General features: G+C 39.8%; 2 protein-coding genes across 3 annotated transcripts in view; one reads left to right on the forward strand and one right to left on the reverse strand.

Annotated features, from left to right (window-relative positions):
* Positions 1–555: 555 nt before the first annotated feature.
* EEF1AKMT2 (EEF1A lysine methyltransferase 2) lies at positions 556–14,478 on the reverse strand. Of its 2 annotated transcripts, none has more exons than XM_020791511.3 (6): positions 14,410–14,478; positions 9,984–10,049; positions 9,294–9,408; positions 7,929–8,036; positions 2,856–3,072; positions 556–853 (listed from the first exon to the last, which is right to left on the reverse strand). In XM_020791511.3, the coding sequence occupies exons 1-6, from the start codon at positions 14,439–14,441 to the stop codon at positions 756–758; spliced, it is 636 nt and encodes a 211-aa protein (XP_020647170.3). In that variant the 5' UTR covers positions 14,442–14,478; the 3' UTR covers positions 556–755. The 2 variants fall into 2 exon arrangements, with proteins under 2 accessions (XP_020647170.3, XP_020647169.3); XM_020791510.3 differs by lacking the exon at positions 14,410–14,478 and adding an exon at positions 14,048–14,208.
* Positions 14,479–14,666: 188 nt separating this feature from the next.
* The window catches only part of ABRAXAS2 (abraxas 2, BRISC complex subunit), a 41,835-nt gene continuing 34,798 nt past the window's right edge, over positions 14,667–21,703 (forward strand). Inside the window, exon 1 of the mRNA XM_020791509.3 lies at positions 14,667–14,816. Coding sequence (XP_020647168.3) covers positions 14,745–14,816 — 72 coding nt within the window. The 5' untranslated portion in view covers positions 14,667–14,744. The remainder of the gene's footprint in view (positions 14,817–21,703) is intronic.

Below are 21,703 nucleotides of genomic sequence, written 5' to 3' on the forward strand. Positions count from 1 at the left end.
TCCATGTCCACGACTCAGTTAAAGGAAGCCCACGGACCGGCGCTGGGCCGTGGACCGGGGGTTGACGACTCCTGTAGTAAATCATATTCAAGTGCGCCTACTGAATCAGCAGACACTGGGTGAGTCAACTCCTACGTAAGTTCCATTGATTTAAATGGGCCTAATCTCATTGCAATTTACTATGCTAAGCAACAGAATTTCAGCCAGGGTATTTTAGCCCTGTAGGAACAGATGCACACAGGAGTTCACTAGCGAAATCCCTACTGATTTAAATAGGTCTACTCTAGTACAACTTACTATGCTAAGCACAGAATTTCAGCCAGCATGCTTTATCCATGTAAGAACATATCTATTTTTATTCAACAGGCTTATCAAAATGCACATTCATTTTCAAATAGTAACATGCTCTGGTCATGAAGAGTCGGACACAACTTAATGACTAAACGACAATGAAAATGGATTATTCTATTAAAACCCTAAATGTGACATGTTTGCTCCTTGACACAATTAATTTACATCCAACTGTATTTTTTAGCTGTCTAATAAGACATGCACTGGAGATGAAAAAGGTGCCATTTTATTATTCGGAAACAATCATTAGGGACACCCACACAAGATACATATGTTTCATAGAAACCATATTTACATAGACCTATAAACTTTCTAATACTTTACAATTCTGTTTTATTTCATTTGTTTATTCAGAATTCAAGTCAAGGAATCTTCCATCCAGCCTTTGCCCAAAGTAATAAATGTCACATTTTCTGTTGGAAAACCAAGGCAGTGACATTGCTTCCAGTTTTTCCTCCAAAACAGAATGTGGGGGCTGGCAGCTCCTCCAGAAGAAGAAATCCTGTCAGATACAATATGTTTTTATTAAAAAGTAATAAAGTTATATTCCTATTGAATAACTTTTCAATTCTGATATTAATTGAAATACAAGCACACGCAAACCAGCAAGCTATGTATGTTTTTATATGACTGCTAATTTAATATATAGTCTAGAAGCAGATAACAGGACACTGTCATGCCAGGAATTCTGATTTCAGGTAGTGACTATCCCTAGTCACTACATTTGGAGACAGAAGCTGAAATGTCTGGCATCAAATTTTTGTCCCCCCTTAGGCAATGAAAGGGAAGAAAACAAAGCATACAAGCTGAAAACTGTAGGATTAGTGTCAGGAGGGGGCAAAGATAACAGAATTGTGTGGCAACAGTAAATAGTTATTTTGTTCATCAGGAAGACTAACTAAAGCACATTTGACTTCCAAATACTGAAGCAGGATCCTCAACTAATATGGATTGCTGGGAGTGAGAGGCAGCAATGGCAATCAGAAATGTGTTCTTAAAAAAAAAACACAAGACAGCTCTTCACCAAATCTCTTTGCTAGAAATCCTTACTCTCCATAGCAAAGTTAGGATTGCCCATGGAAGGCTTACTGCTTTTGAAGTCCAAACTTACATACAGTGGACCCTTGACTTACAGACGGCTTGACTTACAGACTTTTTGAGTTACAGACTTCTCTGGCCGCAAAATTTAGGTTTGACTTGCAGCCTGAGATTTGACTTACAGACCAGAAAAAAACCAAAATGGAACAAAAACGGCCTGTTACAAGATTAATCGGTTTTCAATACACTGTAGGTCAATGGAGACTTGACCTACAGACTTTTTGACTTGAGAACCGCCTTCCAATACGGATTAAGTTCTCAAGTCAAGACCCCACTGTATCATGTTAGAATTCAGACATGATGTTTTGATACGACAGAAAACTGGATGTGTAAACCAATTCGCTGTAAATCACCAACATTTCCAAAGCCAGAGAAATAAGATGCAGATCAGTTTTTAAAAAGCAGCTTGCCTCTCTAGTAGCATGGAAAAAAACTGCACTGAAAACAGGGAGCAAAGAGCTCCAGTTTGTTTATGTCCCTTCTGTGAATTACAGAATTATAATGTTAAAGACATGAATAGGTAAAGGTAAAGGTTCCCCTTGGCATTTAGTCCAGTCGTTTCTGACTGTAGGGGGCAGTGTTCATCCCCATTTCCATGCCGTAGAGCCAGTGTTTGTCCGAAGACAGTTTCCATGGTCATGTGGCCAGCATGACTAGACATGGAACGCCGTTACCTTCCCACCGTGGTGGTACCTATTTATCTACTTGCATTTTTACATGCTTTCAAACTGCTAGGTTGGCAGGAGCTGGGACAAGCGATGGGAGCTCACTCCGTTGCGTGGATTCGATCTTACGACTACTGGTCTTCTGACTTTCCAGCACAGAGGCTTCTGCGGTTTAACCCGTAGCATCACCACATCACTCCAAATACATGAATAGCAGTTACCATATAATAACTCAGAAGACAGAAGCACCATGCACATGGGAATTCAGAAATGCCACTGGATTTCAACTGTAATGTGCTTTATCTTTCAAAAGCCTGTGAGCCTGGCCCTCAAACTCCGTGAAGCTGCCAAAATAATTTTGGATGGTTATGAAAATTAGAAGTCAACTAAAGTTACATATTTCACTGAATTTTAGATCTTCAGTGTACCTTTTCAGAAATGGAGCTTTATTAACATGCCACAGAAGCATATTATGCATTACTACCAGAGAAAAAAGTGAAATTGTGTTGCTTGCTATGCTGTTTGATCTTCATCTCATGGGGAGTGCAGGTCCATGTGATTTAAGCCAAAATCCCATTATTTCTCGGTTGCATCTTTGCAGCTCTACCTCAGAAACATGGCTCAAACACAAGCAAGCACTTTTACTGTGGCAATCAAAAACACCTATGCCATGTGGAAGCCAGAAAAAAGCAAGGCCATATTTTCAAACAGATATATACAGTTGTAAGGCAAGCCATCTACCTTCTTCGAACTCTTTGCTCAGCTCCTCTCTGGTCCAATTACAAGATGTTATGAGGAAATAGCCTCCAGGTCTCAACACCTTGTGCAAAGATTTCACATACTGCTTCCTCTTCTCTGATGCATTGTCCGGATTCAGACTGATGGCATCAAAAGTCCCTTTATCGATGCAAATCTGAAAACCTGATAATTCATCTGAGGGACTTAAAATGTCTTCTACCTGTACAAGGTAGTTACAGCTGTTAATTTTACCACACATTACTTTAAAAAAAATCTAGACTCACTATACCTAATTATCACTAAGATCATCTTGAAAATGAAAAAAATTGGCACATTTAGACAGGAATATAGATACAGTGGTGCCTCGCTTAGCAATCGCTCCATTAAGCAATGAAATAGCTTAGTGATGGGGTTTTGGCCATCGGCAGAGTGATGGCCCCTATGGGGAAAAACGCTTTGCAATGACCGTGGGGAAGCGATCATGGCAAAGCGACCCTTTTTGCACAGCTGATCGGCAGTTCCAAAATGGCCGCTGGAAAAACAAAATGGCCGCCCGCTGTTTTGCCTTGCTTTAGAGGCACCGAAAATGGCCGCCTCTATGGAGGATCTTTGCATAAGCTCAGTTTTTAAGCCCATAGGAACGCATTAAACATGTTTTAATGCGTTTCTATGGGCTTTTTAAAATCGCTTAGCAATTAAATCGCTTAGCAACGTTTTTCCTGGAACGGATTGATGTCGCTAAGCGAGGCACCACTGTATTTTAATTGAAAGCTGTGTGAGCATTTTATTATGTATTTTTATATATTTTATCAGTATGGTTGTGTCTAAGATTAAAACTGCAACCAGTTCTATGAATTGATTAGGACTCCTTTAAATCAGCTTTATAGTTCATATTATTATTTTCATCAGTATGAAACTGCAGCTTGCTTATGTATACCTCAGTGGATGACATAAATAGCACACCAGGATCCAGTGCAGATTTACACTGTTTCCTCATCTTGTGCATAAGCATGAAACAAAAAATCATATTCTGCTTATATGCCAAGCTCCATTACTGAAATATTGCAATGAATATATTGATGCAAGTTTCTCATGGAGAAAGTCAGCAATAATGAGGTAACACCCTGCAATCAGACTTCTGCAGGTTTGTTTTAAGTGTGCAAATTGAAATTGGGAGAGAAAGAGCAACAGAAGAAACTAAAATAGAGACTTGTGAATCATATTTAATTCATCATTCGGCTTTTATGATTTGTAGTCTAACACTCCCCTTCACAGATTGCTGCCTTGTCGTGGCAAAGGGGCTTGAGTAATTCAGAGAAACTATGGGCTATGCCATGCAGGGACACCCAAGACAGACAGGTCATAGTGGAGAGTTCTGACTAAATGTGATCTATCTGGAGCAGGAACTGGCAAGCCACTCCAGTATCTTTGCCAAGAAAACTCCATGGACAGAAACAAAAGGCTAAAAGATATGACGCTGGAAGATGAGCCCCTCAGGTCAGAAGGCATCCAACATGCAACTGAGGAAGAGCGGAGGACAAGTACAAGTAGCTCCAGAGCTAATGAAGTGGTTGGACCAAAGATGAAAGGACGTTCAGCTGCAGATGCACCTGGAAGTGAAAGGAAAGTCTGATGCTGCAAAGAAAAATACTGCATAGGGACCTGGAATGTAAGATCTATGAACCTTGGGAAGCTGGATGTGGTCAAAAAGGAGATGGCAAGAATAAACATTGACATCTGGGGCATCAGTGAACTAAAATGGACGTGAATGGGCGAATTCAATTCAGACGATTATCATATCTACTATTGTGAGCAAGAATTCCATAGAAGAAATGGAGTAGCCCTCATAGACAACAAAAGAGTGGGAAAAGCTGTACTGGGATACAATCTCAAAAATGATAGAATGATTTCAATACAAATCCAAGGCAGACCTTTCAACATCACAATAATCCAAGTTTATGCACCAACCACCATTGCTGAGGTGACTGAAATTGAACAATTTTATGAAGATTTACAACACCTTCTAGAACTGACACCAAAGAAAGATGTTCTTCTCATTCTAGGGGACTGGAATGCTAAAGTAGGGAGCCAAGAGATAAAAGGAACAACAGGGAAGTTTGGCCTTGGAGTTCAGAACGAAGCACGGCAAAGGCTAATAGAGTTTTGTCAAGAGAAGAAGCTGGTCATGACAAACACTCTTTTCCAACAACACAAGAGGCGACTCTACACATGGACATCACCAGATAGGCAATACCGAAATCAGATTGATTATCTTCTCTGCAGCCAAAGATGGAGAAGCTCTGTACAGTCAGCAAAAACAAGACCTGGAGCTGATTGTGGCTCTTATCATCAGCTTCTCATAGAAAAACCTCAAGCTTAAACTGAAGAGAGTAGGTAAAACTACTGGGCTAGTCAGGTATAATCTAAACCAAATTCCTTCCGAATTCACAGTGGAAGCAAAGAACAAATTTAAGGAAATAGATTGGTAAAAAGAGTGCCTGAAAAACTATGGATGGACACTCGTAACATTATACAGAAGGCAGCAACAAAAACCATCCCAAAGAAATGCAAGAAAGCAAAGTGGCTGTCCAACAGGGCCTTACAAATAGCAGAGAAGAGAAGGAAAACAAAATGCAAGGGAGATAGGGAAAGTTACAGAAAATTGAACACAGACTTCCAAAGAATAGCAAGGAGAGGCAAGAGGGCCTTCTTAAATGAACAGTGCAAAGAAAGAGAGGAAAATAATAGAAAGGAAAAAAACAGAGCTGTTAAAAAAATATTAATATCTGCTTCATCGACTACACAAGAGCCTTTGACTGTGTGGACCACAACAAACTATGGCAAGTTCTTAAAGAAATGGATGTGCCTGACCTTATCTGCCTCCTGAGAAATCTATACGTGGGATAGGAAGCAACAGTTAGAACTGGATATGGAACAACTGAAGAAATATCAACAACCTCAGATATGCAGTTCATACTACTTTGATGGCAGAAAGTGAGGAGGAATTAAAGAACCTCTTAATGAGGGTGGAAGAGGAGAGTGCAAAAAATGTCTAAGTTCAACATCAAAAAAACTAAGATCATGGCCACTGCTCCTATCTCCTCCTGGCAAATAGAAGGAGAAGATATGGAAGCAGTGACAGATTTGACTTTCTTGGGGTCCATGATCACTGCAGATGGTGACAGCAGCCATGAAATTAAAAGATGTCTGCTTCTTGGGAGGAAAGGAATGACAAACCTACACAGCACCTTAAAAAGCAGAGACATCACCTTGCCAACAAAGGTATGCATAGTCCAAGCTATGGTTTTTCCAGTAGCGATGCATGGAAGTGGGAGCTAAAGAAGGCTGACCACCGAAGAATTTATGCTTTGGTATTGTGGTGTTGGAGGAGACTCTTGAGAGTCCCCTGGACTGCAAGGAGAACAAACATATCCATTCTGAAGGAAATCAACCCTGAATGCTCACTCGAAGGACAAATTCTGAAGCTGAGGCTCCAATACCTTGGCCATCTCATGAGAAGAGAAGACTCCCTGGAAAAGACTCTGATGTTGGGAAAGCATGAAGGCAAGATGAGGAGGGAACAACAGAGGACAAGATGGTTGGACAGTGTCATCAAAGCTACCAACATGACTTTGACCAAACTCCAGGAGGCAGTGTAAGACAGGAGGGCCTGGTGTGCTTTGGTCCATGGGGTCACAAAGACTCGGACACGACTTAACGACTAAACAACAACAACAGCAAGTCCAGCACTGCCACTACACCATAATGGGTACCCATTCATAGGATCTACTGAAATCAATTGGATTTGCATTATAAATGATTAACCAAAGTATCATTGATTCAATTTGTCTACTCCAATTACACTTAAGAACAGTTGTTTTGGTTACCATTATGCACCATCCTTCCTCAAAGATCTCAGGGTGGTGTACAACGTTTTCACCCCTTTTATTCTCACAACAGCTGTGTGACAGTGATAAGGCTGAAACACAGGCTGGTTCAGTATTGCTCTCCACAGTGATTGCTGGAGAGTTCAGTATCACTCTCCACAGAATTCTCATAGGTAAATCCCACTGAGTTCTATGCAGTTTACTGCCAGGTACACATGTACAGTCTCAGTAAATTTCAAAGCTGAGAGATTATCAAGGAGAAGCCTCCTAGATCAGAACAAAAGTTAGTCTAGTTTCACATGCTGCTTCCAATAGTGGTCAGGTTGGTATTTAAGGGGATATTACAAACAACACATAAAGGCCTCTCTTGAAATATGACCAACTTCGACAACTAGCATTGATCTCAAATGACATCTCTGATCCTGGAGGTTTCCTGGAACTAGTATGTAGCTAACTCATGGAATCCTAACTTTGGAGGATTATGAGAATTATAGCCACCATTAAAAAAAGCAACACAGACACACAGACACACAGACACACAGACACACACACACAGAGAGAGAGAGAGAGAGAGAGAGAGAGAGAGAGAGAGATTCCTCAGCTCTATAGATACATCTAGTAACATTTCAAAACCATCTAAGGTTGTCATCATCCTCAAATTTCATAAACTAGTTCCCACTTGTATGAAAAAAATGCCAAGAACCCAGTGAAATCAATATGAGTTAACCTGAGTCATTACTGTCTTGACCCATTGTCTCAATGGGTACAACAAATTTAGTCTAACTCCAGCCCAATGAATACCATGAACCAACCATAAATTGGTTTCACTGGTTTTAGCTCTGTGAGAAAGACATGCTTTTCTATGCTATTCTGCCTTTACCAAATATGTTTCCATCATGCCGGTGTCCACTATTTTTTTTTAGCTTAGTGGTTCCCAACCTTGGGTAACCCAGTTGTTCTTGGACTGCAACTCCCAGAAATCCTGAGCAGCACAGCTGGTGCTGTAGGCTTTTGGGAACTGCAGTCTAAGAACACCTGGGTTACCCAAGATTGAGAACCACTGATTCAGCTCCTAAATTTCACCCACCCTATATGTTTTAACTTTCTCCATGTACGAGAATGTTCAAATCTAATCAATCATTTTGCCAGATTCTACACCTCCACAACACCCTCACCTCATGAGGCTTACCTGCAACTTAACATGTGGTAGTCCTTCCTGTTCCATTAGGTTTTTTGAAAGTTCCACTGCAGAAAGAGAATAGTCAACTCCTGTCAATTTGGTAAAACCTGATTTGGCCTAAACAGAGGAAAGGGAAAAAGATTGATCAAGTGCTTAACGCCTTTCCTTAGATGTTGCATTTACTTTAAAGCAAACCTACACAAAATTGAAACATAAGAATTACAACAAATTAAATCAAGTTATGCTGTAGAAATAAAGCAGAGCAGGAAACACTGGCTAGATTCCTGTTGCTTAACGCTAAAGTAAGCTGCAGCTAAAGTAGGCCCACTTCAGTCAATAGAACATATGGAGGAGTTGACTCAGTTGCAACAATTATTTTGTTATCTAGAACAGTAGTCCCCAACCTTGGGCCTCCAGATGTTCTTGGACTTCAACTGCCAGAAATCCTGGCCACCAGAGGTGGTGGTGAAGGCTTCTGGGAGTTGTAGTTCAAGAACATCTGGAGGCCCAAGGTTGGGGAACACTGATCTAGAACACTTGTCAAAGTGCAGATTTCCTACTAGATGGACAGTCTCCTTACTGCTGTTTCAGGGCATGATTTCAGGCAACGAATTCATTCATTTCAGAAATGAGGGTAGTTTCAGAGTCCTTTGATACAATACAATGGTTGCATAAATATGAATCAATTTTTCATATTTCTAATATTCTATGTTTTTCATTTTGGATTACTTTTCTAGTACAGCAGTGCATGAATACTAATCAAAGGGACAAATCACACATCAAACCGAGGTGGAACATGTAAAAGTCCCTCTTCGTACCTCAGAGTACAATTTAAAGCATTGTTTAAGTGTACGTAAAACATAAGGCCATCCTCAGCTATTCTCATGGGAAAAGTAAAATATGCTCTCACTTTGATTCATTTTTACTGCATATGAAATTTTAATAATGATCATAAAGGGTACTCTCTCAGGGTTTTCTAGATACAAGGTATTCAGAATTAATCTAACCATCCCCTCTTTTGGTAACACTCTTTTGAAAGCTTGAGAAACTCTGCTTTTGTACTTATAAGTCAGAAAGATCCAGCAGAAACTCTTTTAACTACATAGAATTTGGATACCCAAATCACTTCCTTTTGACTTGAGCAAACATACAAGTCAGGATTTTATAACAAATTATGAAATGTAGGTATGACAAAACACATTTGCACTTACAATGGAGACTCAACATGTATTTAAATAATACAGTGTGGAAATGAAACAGTGTAAGAAGTTGTTCTGCATCACAATTGATGCCTCTACTAATGCTCAGCTCTTGCTTTCTCCGTTCATAATTTCAGATTTTGCATGACAAAGTGTTGTATTTCCAAATACCAACCAATTCAACCAGCAAAACACCGTTTCCTGTTCCAATGTCAAGCACAGGGCTGTCCCGGGGTATCTCTTTTTTTTCTATCCATCTAATTAAACGAGTCATGCTCTCTTCACCAAACCTAATCAGAAACAAAGGTTCAGATAACCCATTCCATTTGTCTATGCACAAGACAGGTAAACAAGCTTTGTCAGTCTCATACAATACAGCCACATCATGTCAACATCAAGGCATCGGTCTCCACAGATCACATTGCACTTTTGTTTAGTTTAATTCTGCAAGTGAATATGTGGCTCTGAAACCTGCTAGGCTGATATAATACAAGAGAGATTGTTGGTGTGTTTTTTACAAAAAAAATATCTGCAGAAACATGAGGCAGCAGTGCATTTTTGCTTGCATCTTTTACTTAAATCTTTACAAATGTTGGGGATAGAAATACTTGGCTTCTACGATGCAGATTGTAGCCAGCAATTCATTTCCCATAAAAAAACAGATGTCAGCTGACAATTAGGTATTTTAATTTGCAACAGGTTTAGCCTAGACAAGAACTGGCATTTTTCATGCAAACCTCTGTATCACATTTCCAGTAATCTAAGCAAAAGAGCAGATGTACAATTTTATTTTATTACATGCACTTTCAGACAGAAAACAAGGTACAGACATTTACTGAACTATGTTACAATTTTTGATACTTGCCAGATCTCACCAACATCACCATTTTCTTTAAAATTTTGCAGTTCTCGTTCATATACTGCATCCCAACTACGGAAGAAAAGAACAGAGACATTAACAGAGCAACGGCTTGCATCTCTTAATTACTGAATTCCACAGGGATTCATTCTTGGCCTATTATCAATCCTAAACTGGATCTTGTCTAACATGCCTGCATACCATGCATGTTGACCTAGGAGTAAGCACCGCAAGACATCATTTAAGAGGAGAAATTCTAGGATTACACTGCATGTTTATTTATTTTTGAATGTTAACACATATTAGAAATTAATGTTTTTAAGGAGATTTTGCAGAAACTAAAAAAACCCCAACAATCTACAAAATTTTTCAGTGCAAGCCATGAGGATACTATTTAAAAAGAAAAACAAAACAAAACAATGTAGAAGAGCAGCATTGATCCAATTGATTATAAAAGATGTAGTGAATAGTCTGCCACCTGCAAATTAACATCCTGGATGCCAGGCAAACAATTCTGGTCTAACTCATTCACAGCTAAAGTGCTACCATGGAAAAACCCTTTCTCCACCTGCAACATCGCAGGATCTTCTAGGACAGAAACACTCAGAGAAGGGTGTCTGATGATGATCCTAATAAACCCTCAGGTTTGGGACTGGGACAGACTGGTGGTCCTTTAGAAACAGTCACATAAGGTACAGAATTTTCACGAACAGAAAAGATAATAAATGAGCAAAACAAACAGCGTTGCCATTTCAGAGGCACTCCTCAAGTTGGTGACTCCTTTCAGACCTGTTCTCAAAGCACCTCTCCCTTCCTGAAGACCTTTGTAGGACAGATGGAGAGTCCTGGTGAACGGAACGTCCCTATGTTAAACATGTTAAACCAACACTTTCAGCGGGGTCCAGAAGCAAGCAAGAAGCTAGGAAAGCTGTTTTTTAATAGTTGAGACGTATTTCAGTGTAAATCTACTTTTGAATGTTATTTAGTTGGCATGATTGCAAGGATGCCAACTATCTAAAGAGACAATTAGACAAAGGGGACTTAAAATATATGTATATGCAAAATTTATCTACTCCTCTTTAAGAGCAAATTATACCTCAAGGACAAGCTGAAACAAATGCAACATAGTCTACTAAAGGTAAAGGTAAAGGTTCCCCTTGACAATTTTTATCCAGTCGTGTCCGACTCTAGGGGGCGGTGCTCATCCCCGTTTCCAAGCCATAGAGCCAGCGTTTTGTCTGAAGACAATCTTGCGTGGCCACATGGCCAGTGCGACTTAGACACGGAACGCTGTTACCTTCCCACCGAGGTGGTCCCTATTAATCTACTCGCATTTGCATGCTTTCGAACCGCTAGGTTGGCGGGAGCTGGGACAAGCGTCGGGTGCTCACTCCGTCGCGTGGATTCGATCTTCCGACTGACTGCTGGTCTTCTGACCCTGCAGCACAGGCTTCTGCGGTTTAGCCCACAGCGCCACCACACAATTATTTTCAGTGTGAGGTGGTGATGACTCATCCCAAATGCAGCTTGATCGACAGTGGTACCATATACAAGACTCCAAGAATTCAGTGAGGTCTTATAGGCTACTATTCCAATATCTTGCTTGATTTAAGTATTCAAAGTTTGAAAATCCAAAAGATGGCTGTCCAGCCTTCCCTTTGTAAATAAGTAAGAAGAGACTACAAGCCCCTATGCAATTGCTTATATTGTTGAATTGTTCCTACCCCAAACAATGTTCTAAATGTTCAGGCAAGCTTGACTCCCCCTTTTACATCAACCAACTAGATCAAATCCAACCCTCTGGAGTAGCAAAGAATTCATTTTTGCCCAATTATTTGTGAGAAACCTTCAGATATTTGAACAGAACTACCATGTTCCAGCCTCATCTTTCACAGGCACAATGGACCAGGTTGCTTCAGCTTTTCCTTATACAGGTAGTTGTTTTCCATGTCCCTGACCAGCTTTGCTTTTTGCCTCAGAAATTACTCCAGTTTATCTATATTCTTCTTTTTGTGACTTTAAACTGGGCACAATTCTTCCGGCTGAAGTCTGACCAGCCTACTCAGAAGAAAGCTCCACTGACTTCAGTAAGATTTGCTCCCAGGTAAGTACATACAGGATACAACAAAAGTGATATGGTGGGGTGTAGAAAGGAGCCTAGAAAAATACATTGCCAAAGAAAAGCAGAATTCTTTACTAGACAGATTTCTTCACCAAATTACAAATCTCAAGAGTCTTTCATGACATTGAAGTGATAACAGACTGATACAATTATATAGTGGATATTCTCTTAGGACTCAAGAACTGGTGTAAGAGCTTTATGGGAATGGCTCCTATACTATAAATTATCAAAATTATCGAAAGTTGGTGGCATAAAAGGGGTAGCTTTTAAAAGATTAGGTTCCAAGCACAACCAGTGAGAGACAGATGTTTGTCACCTTGACCTTGTAATGCAACTTGACTTCAAAGCATTTTAACCACCTCCCAATTTCTATTTTTTCTCTGTCTTACGCTCTAAACAATTTTTGATTTGTAGATATTTTTAGACACAAAGTCTCAAGCCTGCCTGGAAATAATACTATTTTATCTGGAAGTTTCCCAGATGTACAACTTTTTTATTCATTATTCTTAACTGAAGGAAAGGAACTCTTCCCATGCCCTTATGTATTCTCATTACTGTATTTTACACACTGCAGAAAAAAATGCAGGATCCCATAGGGCTATACATGTACACTGGCTTAATAAACAAATGGGTTTGATTTTAAAAGTTACATTGCTATCCAGACAGTTACAAAAACCAGTGATTCCTCCCATTTAGTACTATATTTAGTTTAGTTTCCATTCCAAAATCAGTGAAAAAGATAAAATAAAAAATGAGAGAATAAGCTTTGCATATACATCGTTCTTACCACCTTAGAAAACACTTTAAAAGATGCTAACAAGATGTTTAACTCAAATTAAACATGACCTGGCTTTAGTATCAGGCAGAGTGACCAGTCACCTCAGGGGAAATTTCAGTTGTTGTGAAAAGGCAACACATTGTCAATAACTTCGGGTATTTGCTATTGTACTATTTTTACAGCTGGATATGAGAAGAGGTGCTGGAGGGATGTGCCAAACACCCTGGCTTTGGGTAAGAAGCACATTGACTTAGATAAGTTGGGCGGTGCCATTTGTTGCCCCTCCCCCACAGCAAAATATCTTGGACAAGTCCTGATTCAATCACATAACAAAAACAATGAGTTAATTCTATGATAAAAGGGGAAAACTGGTCATTTTTTAGTTTTTCTCCAGCCAGTTTTATGAAACCTCAAAACCTCTTTTGTCCAAAATGTGAAGAAATTTGCACTGGCCAAATTCAATAGGTGCAGCTTTTCCCAACATGGAGAACGTTTTGCACCTGACTATCATACAGGTTTTAAAGATGGATGGGGGGGGGGGAGGCAGAAGAGAGATAGTAATTGATTATGTTCAACACAAAGGTGATTGAAAATTCAACAGTTCAATTTGAGACTTAAGGATTTAGTACAAAAAATCTTTGGTCTGATGGCTGAATCCATCAGTGGCAATTTCTTCTGAACTTTAGTTCATTTCTTTAAATGATTCCATTCTAAACATGAAAAACATTATGAACTTCAGTAAGTCCTAAAATCCAAAAAACAAGTTCTACCACATCCCAAAACACAGTAATCAGTATAAAGTCCAGCTCAGAGCTTGCTGCTATTCTCCCCAACCCGATTTTATTTTTGCATATTTTGGCTGCCTCTAACAAATTGAAATGAGATTGCCTCCTGTCTCAAGACACAGTCATCAAATGATCACAGCCCACCTTAGATCCTCATTAAGCACGCGTATAATTACGAGAATTTACATTCCTAATTTCGAAGAAGGGATCAATCCAACTTTAGCCCTACCGAGATCACTGAAACGGGAAGGACTCCACGGGCAGAACGAAGTCCATTGATTTCGGCGGGTCAATTCTCGGTAGGGCTAACCCTGGATTTCTCCCTATGGTATAGGGCCACGAATATAAGATGCTCCCGCTGGAGGCGCCTGCCCGTCCCACTCACTGCTCTTTAGTCCCCAACGCCGAAGGTTCGAATCCTTCCTCCTCCTTGCCGCCCATCGCTTTACCGGTGACAGACAACCAGGCAGTGGGGGCAGGCCAGAGCGTCTCCTCGAGAAGAAGCTCCTGCTCCCCCATAATGTTTTTTTTTCTTTGCCTCTCTAGGCCTCTGGAGGACTTCACTGCTCCTTTGACCTCATCCTTTAGGTTAATTGTGGATTGAGAACTAGCAGCTACTGTAGTTCCATAGGATACAGTTGCAATACGAAAGAAAGGAGGAGAACAGGAGAAAATTCCCGCATACATACATACAACAGGCCAATTCTTCTCTATGGGTTCTAGACAAAGAAACTTAAACATATTTACATATCATTACAGCCATTAGGTGGATATGCCATATACACCTCGCCTCAGGTTATAAGAAATAAAAGGAGTCCAAGCTGCAAATCTCCAAATATTTTGTGAAAGTAATTAAGAAATAAAAGGAGTCCAAGCTGCAAATCTCCAAATATTTTGTGAAAGTAATTAGGAATATGAGGTTTCAGGCGGGTAGCTCAATCCCACTGAGGAATTTTGGCTGCGAACTACGATTCCCAGGAAGCCGCGCGGCGCGGCCGGAAAGCGGGGCGTGAGGCGGGCCGGGGAGGGGCAGGCGCGGTGCCTGGTGGGATCGTCGTCGGAGGTGGTGGTGGGGCTCCATCATGGCGGCTTCCATTTCAGGCTACACGTTCAGTTCTGTCTGTTATTACAGCGCTAATAGCAGCGCCGACCACGTAAGTACTGGTGCCCGCCGGCCGTCTCTTCCTCGGAGGGTGGCGAGGCCAACGTTTTGCCCCCTCTTTGGCCCGGAGAGGAAGGGGAAAGGAAGGCAGCAACAGGGAAGAGGAAATGGGTGTGAGGAAAGGAGGGGAAGGCAGCGACAGGAGGAGGAATGGGCGAAGGCGGCGGGTTCCAAGCGTCGTGAGAAGGAGGGGAAAGTGTTTAGAGGAGAAGCGAGGCAGGGCAGTCATTGGAAGCGGGGCGGGGAGCAGCATATGTGGAGAATATGGAACAGCTATATTGATAATGGAGGCTTTCGGGGACGCAGTAGTACAGGGTGCCTGGGTGTGCTGATTAGGGGCACGATGATGTAGGAGGGGCTATTTTGATACGGACCGCCAGCTACAAAATTAGGGTGCAGAGCCTAGCTGACGAAATAATTTTCTTTCTGTTATGGTAGATGGTGATGGCATTTTTGCTTGACAAAGTAGTCCATTGTCCCCAAGGAGTTAAAAATATCTCATTAACACTTCTGCCTGTACTACTAAATGTTTGAAAATGAGGCTTCAAATACTTAGAGGTAGCTGTAATGGCGTGTCTTAAAGCTTCATTTTTGAGCACAGATGAACTGTGATATTGCTGGTTATGGGGGATCTAACTCGCGGAGTATCGTCTAGCAAGAGTACTCCTATATAGATTTTTGTCAGTCTGCCCTACCATTTCTAAGCTACTACAAGCTACAGTGACTTGAAGGAGAAAATTTTCTTCTGCCTTCCCCTGTTTTTCTTTCCAGTTGACACTAAATATTCTGTGAATATTCAGTTCTCATTGGTGGTTGGTTGTGTGAGTGAGTGTGTGTGAGAAAAGGTAATTAGGTTGTTTTAAAAGGTCCTTTGTATTTTTGCAAACCTCAACAATCTCTGAAACATGCTGATAATTCTTTGTTGTTCTTCAATAGCCTTCTTTCTATCATTACTTACTACCTAAGTTTTCTTTTAGAGGGAGTGATGGTAGTGTATATAGCACAAATCTGTAAACATATTTATTTATTTATTTGATTTATATCTCGCCCATCTGGTATATTTATACCACTCTGAGCGGCTTAGTGGGTTAGTAGGTTATATATTTAGTAGGTTAAACCCACAACAACCATCAGGTTATATATTCATTGTCATCTAGTGTTAATATGCATACATATGTAAGGTTACACCTCCCGAGGCTAGTCTTGTATTAAAACTTTATACAGATGTTCCATTTCCTCTTGTGCTGCATTTTTGAGATTTACTCAGGGGAACAAGAAGATGATTGAGACTACTGTTTTTGCTATTGCCATTTCTTTAAGATGTAGCAAAATGGCTGCCATGTAACTTTCAGGGTAATTTTCAAATGGGCAGAGTCCTCTTGGTATTTGTGTAAGTTCTGCATAATTTTAGTCATAGCTTTTTGCCATGGCTATTTGTTGAGGTGGCAGCATGCATCTCAGTGGTCTGCCTCGTCGCCATCATACTTCAGAACCAAGAAGTGCCCATTCACTCCTTCTGTTAGTCACAATTAGCCTCAGCAAGTTATGCAAACCTTACATATACTGTATACCAATGGGATACTGTACTAGCCATTTTACTAATTTAGAATCTTAAACTAGAATAGGAGAAATAAGTTATTATATGTGGTTTTTAAGTCAACTTCCTCTTTTATTTTTACATTGAAAGATGTTTGGCTTATGCCTCATAAACATGAAATAGATACCAAGACTTAAATCTTGAACTTGCTAATGATAAGCTATGAACCTTTGGGGAAATAAGTACATTGATGGAAGTGGATAATTGAAGCAAGATTCCACACAAGACAGATAATGTTAAGAAGCAGGATTAGAAATTAAGTGCCACTCAGGATTATGGTGATAATGGACCAAACCATTAAGATAGCAAAATTGCAGCATGGTGCAATTTTCAAAGCTCTATGTCATCTTCAAAGTTAATGTCTCTGTATTGTCTAATACGTTTTGTAACAAAATCTGTTTTTCCCTTTGAATGACAGTATAAAAACTGTTCTGCTTAGATGTTACTTAATTTAATTATAAGACAGCAGTTAAAATTAAATAGGAACCAATATTACAGTAACAAGCGATCATATATGTTGCTTACTATATTTACATAGAGAATTAATGCTAAACTACATTATAATGTTATGAGAACTAGTTGCAGTAGAATTCAGGCTTGTGATATCTTGCCCATCTGGCATAGCTGCAAGAACATCAAAAGTTATCCATCCCATTCTACATTAAATATTGTAATAATTTGAAGTTGGTTTGTTTCAGCAAATCATAGTTAAGATTAACCAGCATTTGCTTGTCTCTGGATGACTGAAACCAAAGCAACGGCTCCAGATCTTCTTCAGCCACTGAGAGTGGAGGTGGATATGAGCCTGAGGCACACTGCAGCTTATTCTCATAAGTAAAGTGTTTTTTTTTTTAAATCAAATCCCAAGAAGTGCAATAGGATTGAGATTTTTTGGTTATTGCAGTTTCTATGGAAACAAAGATCTCAAGTTTAAAATTACTCTTGCATTTACATTACATTACCTTTCTTAGTGGCAAGAATTAATATTTTGCTTCGTGGAAATAAATGTTTCAGAGTATTTTTTATTTAGTGTACACATTCATACTGAAAAAAGTTTGTGTATATAATGTGAATTTCATTCTTGTTTGATGTAGTAATTAAAAGAAGATCTGTGGATCTAAACAGTGTACATCATTAATGTATGCCATGTTAATAAAAATGTAAATATAAGTACCTATTATATTTATTATATTAAGTGGTATTATATTAAGTGAGTATAGGTTGACTCTATACTTGGTCTACTTCAATCCTAGTTTCTTACATCTCTATCTAAACACATTTTTAAAAATGGCAAAGCTAGTTCGGTTGCTCCACTTTTTGCTGTCTTTTTGTACTTTGATATTGTGATGCTAAATGCACTATTATACCTTATTTCTTCCCTATACTCCTTTTCTTGGGAGCTTCCTGTCACTGCAGTACTTTGCCTTTATATCTGTCCATTGTTCATTGCCATTGTTCATTCACCACCTCCTCAAAATGTTCTTCCACATAAATGTAGAAATGGGATGAGGAAGGGCGAATTTACTATATTATATGTTCTCTTTCAAACCATGTGTCTCACTCCACAAAGAAGTGTAGCAAAGTATTACGTGAGCATATCCTTACATTTTGTTCAGTCTAGATTGCTAGAGGGGATCAGTCACTAGATTGGTCTCCCTGCTTGAATTTAGGATTTGGTATTGAAGATCCACAGTCTATTAGTTCTGGAAGAGACTCAACACTTATTCCCATATTCGTTAGAGCAATTCTGGAAGTCATCAGGGCAGTCATTAAACAGGCATCTATTGAAAACTACATTTTGAACGTTTGAAAAGGAATTGACATTTGGGAATGTGAGATTCCATTGATACCCTCATTTTGTTTACTCTGCATTGCTACATAGGCTTGCAGTAACTCACTATGTCTGTAGATGTAATGAACTTATTAGGATATACACCGTCGAGGTGGATGGATTCCTGAAAATAGGGGAGGATTTTTTAGTATCTTCACACTGCTGTCCAAAGTATAATACTTCAGTAAATAACAGAGATTATATGTGCTGCTGGTAAACCTAAATACAGTGGTGCCCCGCATAGCGATGTTAATCAGTTCTGGATTAATCGTCACTATGCAAAAACATCGCTAAACGGATCGAAAAACCCCATAGGAACGCATTAAACTTAGTTTAATGCGTTCCTATGGGGCCCAAACTCACCGTTCAGCGAGGTTCCTCCATAGCGCCGCCATTTTCGCACCCTCGGTAAGCGAGGGCAGGGCGCGAAAACATTTGCGGCGGCCATTTTGGGCACTCGGCGGCCATTTTGGAACCGCCGATCAGCCGTTGTAAAAACATCGCAGTGCGAAACACTTACCGATCATCACAATGCGAGTTTTTGCCTATCTAAACGTCGCAATGCGATCGCAAAAGCGACATTGCTATGTGGATTCGTCGTTAAACAGTGCGCTCGTTAAGCGAGGCACCACTGTACTGTCAAAGTATAACTCCAGACTGAAAGAGATGAATCTGTTACTTATAAAAGTGTTTCTGGTCATAAAATCTCAAAAATAATACCTTAGAGGTAGAAAATATGCCCCAAAAGCCATCCAAAATGATTAAGGGACTGGGCTAGTATCCCATGAGGAAATCTTAACAGTTCAGGGCTGTTAAACCTAGGAAATAAGGAAAGGGGAATTATGGTAGAGATATAAAGTCATGCCTTGTGTGGACAAAATGGTTGGGGAAAGTTTTCTCTCTCATAGTACAGTACTGGAAATCCAGTACTACAGATTTCCTATCATCCAAGGAAGCTGATTGGTGGGAGATTCAGAACAAATAAGAGGAAGTGCTTCATAAAGTGTATATTTAAAATATGGAACACACTACTGTATTGTGGTCCCAGTCTGTCTGTCTAAAATATTTTTGCCCTGCCTTTCTCCTTGAAAAGGACCCAAGATGGCTTACCACATTTAAAGACAATATTTAAACTTGAAAACAATTACTGTAGTATAATGGTGGGGAACATCATTAAAAGACAATATTAAAGCTAAGAACAATAAATATACAAATATTTTTTTAAATACTATTCAGAGAAATGGAAAACACAAAAATGGAAAACACAAGTAGTACTGAAAAACCAGTCAAAGCAGTAATGCAAAACAATCCATCTAAAAATCATACAGAGGTAGTTACTGAGGGAAGGCTTGCCTTGGCCTGCTTGCAGAAGGACAGCAAAAATGGGGCCACGTGGCCTCCTGTAGGCAGGAGTTCCAAAGTCTGGGAGCAGCAGCTGAGAAGGCTCTCTCTTGTATCCCCATCAGATGCACCTGTGAAGGTGGTGGGACCAAGAGAAAGGCCTCTCCTGGTGATCTTAACACCTGAGCCAGCTCATAGTGGGAGATATGGTCTCTGAGATAGTTTGAACCCAGGCCATTTAGGGCTTTATAGGTTAAAACCAGCATTTTGAATTGTGTCTGGAAACTGATTGGCAGTCAGTGGAGCTGCTATAACTGGGGGGATGTGATCCTTGTAATCAGCCCCAGTCTGCCATTGGGCTACTGCATTTTGAACCTGCTGAAGTTTCCTGACACTTTCCACTGCCAGCCCCACATAGAGCATGTTACAATAATCCAGCTAGAAAATACCTAGGGTATGTGCCGCAGTGGCCAGATCAGATGTCTCAAGAAACAGATGTAGCTGCCCCAACTAGTTGGTAGCCATCACTAGCAATGGTTATCAACTACCGGAAAGTACTTTCTTGGTTCAGTGTTTCTGATAGAAAACACTGATTTAGTATAGAACTAACTTACTGATATTTAAATCATCTGGTGTTAACAATGTTATTTTATAAACCAGCTTATGTTTATAGCTTTAAAAAACCAAATTCTAAAATGTGTTTATAAACTTCCTAGGGTTTGAGAACCTCCTAGTCTATATACACACAGAGGATAGGCTTGGTTATGTGAAGGACTGAATACTCACACATTATCCTGCCTGAAACTTAGGATCATCTTCTGAGGCTTGTTTGCCTGTGGCCCTAGATTCTGATAGAAAAAGAGTCCTATTTGTTCAGCACTTTTCCTAGAGAAGCTTGGCTCCTGCCATGTCACTTACAATTGATATCACATAAAAAACTGATCTTGTTCAGGCAGATTTGTCACCTTAGCTAGTTTTGTTGTAATTACTGTGATACATGATTGTCTGCTGCTTTTAGCATTACTTGCAGAACTGTGTTTATTTCTTTTTTACTTATGTACTTCCTAGAAGGCTTAAAATTCCTGGATGTAACTAAAAATTAATTAAATAAAATATTTTGTAAATTTGAAATGTTTGTCCTATCATATCTGTTTTTTCCATTACGAGTAGACATGGTCTAGAGGGGCGGGGTAAAAATCAAATAAATAAATAAATAAATAAAATATAAAATAAGCTGTTACTTTTTTTTTTAGTCTGCCGTTACATGTGATCTGTGGTTTATTAAGAAATGGGGAGGGAGGGGATAACCATAAGGGTGTAGACTCCACTTCCAGAATTTTCCAAGGATTCATTAGGTAGAATTCCAGGAATTTCAGCTCACAGACACACATCTATAGACACCAACATTTTGTTCACTTCAAGAGGGGCTAGTCTCCAAAGCTGCATGTCCTTCTCTGGTCTTGCTCCCTATTGTTAGTGTAAAAAGCCTGCAACTCTGTGTCCTGCAAGTCATTGTCTTGCCACCTGGGAGGCTGTACAGATGCTGCCTAATGATGAACTGCAACCCCCAGGAAGCATTTTAGACAGAAGACTGGAGAAGGCCATGCAGCTTCTGAGGTAGGTGCTTATCCGGGAAAGCAAAATATAAATGGGTTATTGTGAGCTGAAGCTCCAAAAATTCTACCTGGGGAATCCTTAGAGCATTCTGGGAGTTGGAGTCCAAAGAAGAAAAGAGGAACCTCTAGATAGCAACACATGAGAGATGTGTTGAAGTGGTCCAAATGAGAAGATCATTCACATCGTGCCAAATTATTAGATGAAATCCAGTGGTAAGTCACATTAAGAGTAAGCCCACGGAATCAGTAGGACTTATAGAGGACCTGATTCAATGGGCCTACTCTAGTTGTGGCTTACTATTGGATTTCAACCATTGTCTTTTGTTATATTTTATTGAAGCTGTTGTTTCAGTCCCAGGGCATTTATTGGATAATAGTGTTTATCTGAAACTAGCAGAATTGGTAGCAGTTCATTTGTAATCCTATTGCTATCTAGAACTCACATCAGCAAAAAAAATTCTCAACAAAACTTTTTTTTGAAGTCATGCACAACA

This window comes from Pogona vitticeps, chromosome 3 (assembly GCF_051106095.1).
Source record: "Pogona vitticeps strain Pit_001003342236 chromosome 3, PviZW2.1, whole genome shotgun sequence".
Classification (NCBI taxonomy): domain Eukaryota; kingdom Metazoa; phylum Chordata; class Lepidosauria; order Squamata; family Agamidae; genus Pogona; species Pogona vitticeps.

Coding starts and splice junctions, on each gene's coding strand:
- EEF1AKMT2 (XM_020791510.3), bottom strand. CDS start 14,181: ATGGGGGAGCAGGAGCTTCTTCTCGAGGAGACGCTCTGGCCTGCCCCC. Junction 10,050..14,047: donor GCGTTGGGGACTAAAGAGCA/GTGAGTGGGACG, acceptor TTTCTTCCGTAG/TTGGGATGCAGTATATGAAC. Junction 854..2,855: donor GAGCAAAGAGTTCGAAGAAG/GTAGATGGCTTG, acceptor TGTATCTGACAG/GATTTCTTCTTCTGGAGGAG.